Source organism: Sinocyclocheilus grahami, unplaced genomic scaffold, assembly GCF_001515645.1.
Source record: "Sinocyclocheilus grahami isolate Dianchi unplaced genomic scaffold, SAMN03320097.WGS_v1.1 scaffold49.1, whole genome shotgun sequence".
Lineage (NCBI taxonomy): Eukaryota > Metazoa > Chordata > Actinopteri > Cypriniformes > Cyprinidae > Sinocyclocheilus > Sinocyclocheilus grahami.
In genome coordinates, this window is record NW_015505228.1 from 754581 (window position 1) to 762964 (window position 8384).

Sequence of the window (8384 nt, forward strand, 5' to 3'; positions counted from 1 at the left end):
TAATGACTCACAAAGAATGCAAGATGTATTTTTAGCGCCCACAAGAAAAACACGTCATTTCAAAAGTATTGAGAATGTTGTAACTGAGCATTTAAAACAGAACGTCATGCCTTTTTTTTGCCTGCACCTCAGTTTGTGGTAGATTTGTTCCTAATCATCTCTGTCACGTGTGTGCTGAGATGCGTCCACTGCCGCATCCTTCTCCTCTGTATCTTACAACATCACTGCCTCTGCTCTCCTGCAACAATCATTGAACAATTGTCAACAACAACACTGCCTCTGTGTGACAATCACTTTAAGTAAAGCTCACAAACAACTCTGCCTCTGTAACACACACTGATCCGCGCCAGACATCTGGGTTTAGGAGACCGCTAGCCTCGTTTTTTTTAAGTCTAAAAGCATCAAATAAGTACTGATTTCACAATTATGGTTTCCTAGAAATGCTTTAAGGTAAGACCTTGTATCGATATTTCTGATAATGTAGCATTCTTTTGTTTTAAATGAAATTAGTCTTATCTGAACCACCAGAGACATTTTGTCATTATTAACTCCTCATTTTATTCCTAACCATATGTACTTTCTATTGTGTGTGTGTGTGTGTTCTGCACAAGAAAGTCAGTCATACAGAGGTTTGGAATAACGTGTTTTTTTGGCAGAATTGTCCCTTTAAATAAAACAATCGCTCGATAAAATGAATGCGTTTAGGAAGCTCCATACAATCCAGTTCTGGTGGATCAGTGTCGGCATATCATTATTGTACCAGTTTACAACAGCTCTGCCTCTGCATCACGTCTGCTGAACCTGTTGTCACGAACCTCTGACTTCCTCTTTAACATGTTCCTGAGGGTGGAGTGTGAACCATTTCACTGCAACTATGCACACGACATGCACAGAGCTCCAGTCTATTCAGTCGCTCAGTACTGCCCGTTTCAGTTGATTCTGCATTCAAAGGTTCATCGCTTTTGAGCCATACTGCGTCACAGACCTCCATGGGCCTCTAGATCTACACGATGTACAGCACAAACCCTGTACTGCTTTAACAGTTGTTATACAGTCAAACGCACAAAAATGTTTCTGTTGTTTCAGGTGATCATAAAAGTAATGTTTAATAAAGACTTCTGTTTTGTGTGTTTCTGACCATGCTGGGTTTTTGTGAATATTTTTTTATCCTTCCCCACAAAGCTGTGGTTTCCTTGTTTCTTTGAGAATTTAAAATATTCTCAGGGTCTGACCACATCAACACAGTTTGTGTTTAGATGTTTTTTCCCCATATCACAGAATATTATGTATAACAATATTGTGCATTGTTTCTGCAAAATTACAACCAAATTTAGTACAGTTATGAGTAATATTATAGGATACTTATTTTTAGCTTTATCGCTATCAATTCTAAACCTAGATTAAATAAATTCATAACATGAATAATGAACCGCTCCACAACTGATTAATAATATACACTGTGTGAAGTACACTAATTTGTGTGGTAGTAGTCTGGTACAAACGCATTTGTGGCTTGATTGTTAATTTAATACATGAACATAAGGTGGACAATTTCCAATGGCTTTGCGGGCTGATAAAAAATGGGGGAAACATGTTCGTAAATTGCTGCCATGCATGAAAAAGTGGCCGTATAACATGTCTTGGTTCACCGAAAATATCTTCCTATGATGGCATCTTCCTGTTCAATAACGCCATCTTCTTCCTCTCTGACACCCAAGTGTACTATCAGCCGTACTGCAGTGTTGTTCAGCACTAAACTGTTACCTATTTTGGGAAGTAAAGAGCAGGCCGATGCTTGATTGGTAAATGTGCATCTTTCACTTCTCTAATGTGCACACCATTATACTGGCAACACTGTCAAAATCTGTTGCTCTGTATCCATGTCATTGCCTGGATGGGTCAGTGGATAACTGCTGTCTGCATGTGTCTCTTCTGATACTGAAAGCATGTTATGAAAATGAAACATTGCAAATAGCAATCAGATAAACAAAAATATGCAGCCTTGAGGACATTTCAAGCAGTCTCATTTAAAGAAACAACTTGTGTAAAGAAGACCAAAGTCAGCTGACAGGCAGCTCATTTTTTGCACAAAATAAAAGTTTAGTGCTAACTGACTAGCATGTTCAGGAGGTTGTGGCATGTACAGGAGGGTAGCAGGTATTTTTTCAGAGCTTTTAGTGGTCACACGCAGCATCATTTCTAAAAAGAGTCATAAAACTTCCTGTTATCATTTACAAAGAGCAATTTGATGTCAATATATAGAAGCACCACTGAAATCCTGTGAACATAAAATAATACTGAGCCGTTCTCACTGAAAGAAAATAGTGAAATACATAAATTATCTATATCATTTTCTAATTGAGGAAAAATTAAATATGCTCCTTATTAATACTGTGAGAATTATTTATATAATTTGCATTACCTATATTTTGGGTGCCTGCAAATATTTATTCTTAAACATCTTTCTACAATAGCAAAACACTTTTTTTTCAATGTACTTTGGATTACAATATGCAAGATGTGCTCCATAATAACCAGAATGAAGAGAACGCTGAGGATGACTATGAGCTTGTAGATATGGATGATGGTGATCATGAAGATGTAAACTCTGACTCTGATCAGGATTATGTTAATGTAGATCAGGATGACTCTGAACCAGACTACATCAATGTGGAAACAGACGATTCAGAAAAAGACTATGTCAATGTCGATCTTACAGAACACAGAAGTACACTGGGCAATAACTATGAAGATTTATGAAAGCTATTTAATTATTAATTTCTATAAGTGTGTGCTATCTGCCTTCCATAACGACTGCTCAGTGGTTTATAGTCAAAAACACCACAGTACCCAATTCATTTTAAGTTTAAACAAACAGCTTCACATCTGCTTGTACTCTGTACAATGATGATATTTCATCTTTGCATCTACAAAATGACACTTCCTCAAATCTTTCTCACAGCTTTATCCGCGTTAAAAAAAAGAAAACAGCTATTCTCAGAATCAATACCACAAATTCAGCATGATTTCACATTAAGTGCTAAACTTAAAGCCCATTTCCAAGTACTATAAATTTGAGCATATATGGTTTATAGAAACTCTCAAACAGTTTCACTTTTGTTGCAGAAACCACTTGATATGCAGTAGTCATATATATGTAGTCATTTTTTATAGATTAAAAAAAAAGACAACATTTTGTGTGGGACATTAGCTTTATCACATTTTCCATCAATGAAGAAACATGCATTTTACCACACAGTAATGCTGGAGTTGCAGCATCTGGAAAGAGCTGATTAATGTAAATTCGAGCAGCAGTGCCAAACCCTGCTCCCTTCCTGAAGACTTCAGTTCCAGCTCTTTAGCACACACATGCCTGTTATTTTCATGCAATCCATTTGTGACCCTGGACCACAAAATCAGCCATAAGGGTCAATTTTTTCGAAATTGAGATTTATACATAATCTGAAAGCTGAACAAATAAGCTTTCCGTTGATGTATGGTTTGTTAGGATATGACAATATTTGGCCGAGATACAACTAAAATTCATTTAAAATTTTGAAAATCTAGAATCTGAGGGTGCAAAAAAATCTAAATTCTGAGAAAATCACCTTTAAAGTTGTCAAAATGAAGTTCTTAGCAATGCATATTACTAATCAAAAATTAAGTTTTGATATATTTGCGGTAGGAAATTTACTACATATCTTCATGGAACATGATCGTTCCTTAATAGCCTAATGATTTTTGGCATAAAAGAAAAATCGATCATTTTGACCCATACAATGTATTTTTGGCTATTGCTAAAAATATACCCCAGCGACTTAAGACTGGTTTTGTGCTCCAGGGTCACATATAATTCATGAGCATCTAGATTAGCTGGTTTGATTAGAATTGGAGCTAAACCGCAGGATGGGAGTCCTCCGGGAGCAGGGTTGGCTACACCTGAACCAGAACCAGAACCATTCCTGAAAAAATAGTTAGGGTCACATCATTACTATCACTTCTATAAAAACTATTTATGGTGTGTCCAGTTTAAGGGCAATAGACTGATTGACAGATCAGTTCCTAACACACACAGCGTACGTTTCTGTTCTTACCAAAGCATCATCAGCTCTTCTCACTAATCAGGAAGTAACATCTTAATTCATGTCCATTTTGAAAGAACGCAAGCATCGCAATGCCAAGACCTTCTCTTCTCACTTTGATATTGGGTAAACTCAATTTTTAATTCTTGCAATTTCTATTTTTCATAACAGATGGAGATTGAAGATGAAAATTTTATTGATTATAGTCTTCCTATATCACTGCACGTTGCAATGTTATTATCACAATATTTCATCCTTAAAACAGTTTAGTTAAAGACTGACTTATGATTTAAATGGTTGTGTAATCTTTTTATCATTGCGTTGTTGTTTCTCAGACTTTCACTGAGCTGTTACACTTGTTTGTTTGTTTTTGTTTTTTTCTGAAACTATTTGCTAATACCAGAAAGTAAACTGATACATGTTGATATATCTGTATGTGTGAGGTAGACTAGTGTGGGTGCTGGTGGAAATTGAGCAGACATAAGTCGTCCGGTCAGAGACGAAGTACACTTTAATGGTTTAAGACTTGTAGAGGTTTACAGTCCTTGAATTTGGTTGAGTGAATTACTGTAGTACAGGTAGCAGAGAGTATGGCAGAGTAGTTTGGAGTGTAGCTTAGTATGAGTGGTTCTAAACAAACAGAAATAACAATAACCAATTAGTAATTAAATATAAACTCACTCTGTTACTTATAATATATATACTTAAACATAATAGCAATATAGCATAGTAGCAAATTAGTGATATAACGATCGATTCAGACATGTACAGACTAGATTAGCACTAGTGAAACTGGCATCGGAAGAACCGATAAATATGGCTTAAATACCACAAACAATCTCACTTATTCAGTAAATAATAATATACACATACTCAAAGTGACTTAAAGTTTACAATATTATACACCAATATCACTATTTAACCATCTCTCATATGCATTCACTGGCTCCGTGTGGATGATGCAATACACAATGCGTGTGGCGCACATATAGGTGCATCTCAATAAATTAGAATGTCGTGGAAAAGTTTATTTCTTTCAGTAATTCAACTCAAATTGTGAAACTTGTGTATTAAATTCAATGCACACAGACTGAAGTAGTTTAAGTCTTTGGTTCTTTTAATTGTGATGATTTTGGCTCACATTTCACAAAAACAAAATAAAAGTTTAGTGCTAACTGACTAGCATGTTCAGGAGGTTGTGGCATGTACAGGAGGGTAGCAGGTATTTTTTCAGAGCTTTTAGTGGTCACACGCAGCATAATTTCTAAAAAGAGTCATAAAACTTCCTGTTATCATTTACAAAGAGCAATTTGATGTCAATATATAGAAGCACCACTGAAATCCTGTGAACATAAAATAATACTGAGCCGTTCTCACTGAAAGAAAATAGTGAAATACATAAATTATCTATATCATTTTCTAATTGAGGAAAAATTAAATATGCTCCTTATTAATACTGTGAGAATTATTTATATAATTTGCATTACCTATATTTTGGGTGCCTGCAAATATTTATTCTTAAACATCTTTCTACAATAGCAAAACACTTTTTTTTCAATGTACTTTGGATTACAATATGCAAGATGTGCTCCATAATAACCAGAATGAAGAGAACGCTGGGGATGACTATGAGCTTGTAGATATGGATGATGGTGATCATGAAGATGTAAACTCTGACTCTGATCAGGATTATGTTAATGTAGATCTGGATGACTCTGAACCAGACTACATCAATGTGGAAACAGACGATTCAGAAAAAGACTATGTCAATGTCGATCTTACAGAACACAGAAGTACACTGGGCAATAACTATGAAGATTTATGAAAGCTATTTAATTATTAATTTCTATAAGTGTGTGCTATCTGCCTTCCATAACGACTGCTCAGTGGTTTATAGTCAAAAACACCACAGTACCCAATTCATTTTAAGTTTAAACAAACAGCTTCACATCTGCTTGTACTCTGTACAATGATGATATTTCATCTTTGCATCTACAAAATGACACTTCCTCAAATCTTTCTCACAGCTTTATCCGCGTTAAAAAAAAGAAAACAGCTATTCTCAGAATCAATACCACAAATTCAGCATGATTTCACATTAAGTGCTAAACTTAAAGCCCATTTCCAAGTACTATAAATTTGAGCATATATGGTTTATAGAAACTCTCAAACAGTTTCACTTTTGTTGCAGAAACCACTTGATATGCAGTAGTCATATATATGAAGTAGTCATTTTTTATAGATTAAAAAAAAAGACAACATTTTGTGTGGGACATTAGCTTTATCACATTTTCCATCAATGAAGAAACATGCATTTTACCACACAGTAATGCTGTAGTTGCAGCATCTGGAAAGAGCTGATTAATGTAAATTCGAGCAGCAGTGCCAAACCCTGCTCCCTTCCTGAAGACTTCAGTTCCAGCTCTTTAGCACACACATGCCTGTTATTTTCATGCAATCCATTTGTGACCCTGGACCACAAAATCAGCCATAAGGGTCAATTTTTTCGAAATTGAGATTTATACATAATCTGAAAGCTGAATAAATAAGCTTTCCGTTGATGTATGGTTTGTTAGGATATGACAATATTTGGCCGAGATACAACTAAAATTCATTTAAAATTTTGAAAATCTAGAATCTGAGGGTGCAAAAAAATCTAAATTCTGAGAAAATCACCTTTAAAGTTGTCAAAATGAAGTTCTTAGCAATGCATATTACTAATCAAAAATTAAGTTTTGATATATTTGCGGTAGGAAATTTACTACATATCTTCATGGAACATGATCGTTCCTTAATAGCCTAATGATTTTTGGCATAAAAGAAAAATCGATCATTTTGACCCATACAATGTATTTTTGGCTATTGCTAAAAATATACCCCAGCGACTTAAGACTGGTTTTGTGCTCCAGGGTCACATATAATTCATGAGCATCTAGATTAGCTGGTTTGATTAGAATTGGAGCTAAACCGCAGGATGGGAGTCCTCCGGGAGCAGGGTTGGCTACACCTGAACCAGAACCAGAACCATTCCTGAAAAAATAGTTAGGGTCACATCATTACTATCACTTCTATAAAAACTATTTATGGTGTGTCCAGTTTAAGGGCAATAGACTGATTGACAGATCAGTTCCTAACACACACAGCGTACGTTTCTGTTCTTACCAAAGCATCATCAGCTCTTCTCACTAATCAGGAAGTAACATCTTAATTCATGCCCATTTTGAAAGAACGCAAGCATCGCAATGCCAAGACCTTCTCTTCTCACTTTGATATTGGGTAAACTCAATTTTTAATTCTTGCAATTTCTATTTTTCATAACAGATGGAGATTAAAGATGAAAATTTTATTGATTATAGTCTTCCTATATCACTGCACGTTGCAATGTTATTATCACAATATTTCATCCTTAAAACAGTTTAGTTAAAGACTGACTTATGATTTAAATGGTTGTGTAATCTTTTTATCATTGCGTTGTTGTTTCTCAGACTTTCACTGAGCTGTTACACTTGTTTGTTTGTTTTTGTTTTTTTCTGAAACTATTTGCTAATACCAGAAAGTAAACTGATACATGTTGATATATCTGTATGTGTGAGGTAGACTAGTGTGGGTGCTGGTGGAAATTGAGCAGACATAAGTCGTCCGGTCAGAGACGAAGTACACTTTAATGGTTTAAGACTTGTAGAGGTTTACAGTCCTTGAATTTGGTTGAGTGAATTACTGTAGTACAGGTAGCAGAGAGTATGGCAGAGTAGTTTGGAGTGTAGCTTAGTATGAGTGGTTCTAAACAAACAGAAATAACAATAACCAATTAGTAATTAAATATAAACTCACTCTGTTACTTATAATATATATACTTAAACATAATAGCAATATAGCATAGTAGCAAATTAGTGATATAACGATCGATTCAGACATGTACAGACTAGATTAGCACTAGTGAAACTGGCATCGGAAGAACCGATAAATATGGCTTAAATACCACAAACAATCTCACTTATTCAGTAAATAATAATATACACATACTCAAAGTGACTTAAAGTTTACAATATTATACACCAATATCACTATTTAACCATCTCTCATATGCATTCACTGGCTCCGTGTGGATGATGCAATACACAATGCGTGTGGCGCACATATAGGTGCATCTCAATAAATTAGAATGTCGTGGAAAAGTTTATTTCTTTCAGTAATTCAACTCAAATTGTGAAACTTGTGTATTAAATTCAATGCACACAGACTGAAGTAGTTTAAGTCTTTGGTTCTTTTAATTGTGATGATTTTGGCTCACATTTCACAAAA

General features: G+C 35.1%; 1 protein-coding gene across 1 annotated transcript in view; it reads left to right on the plus strand.

The window, feature by feature from the left end:
- The first annotated feature begins 5658 nt into the window (after positions 1-5658).
- LOC107583076 (uncharacterized) overlaps positions 5659-8384 on the plus strand; it is a 21626-nt gene continuing 18900 nt past the window's right edge. Inside the window, exon 1 of the mRNA XM_016269171.1 lies at positions 5659-5875. Coding sequence (XP_016124657.1) covers positions 5659-5875 — 217 coding nt within the window. The remainder of the gene's footprint in view (positions 5876-8384) is intronic.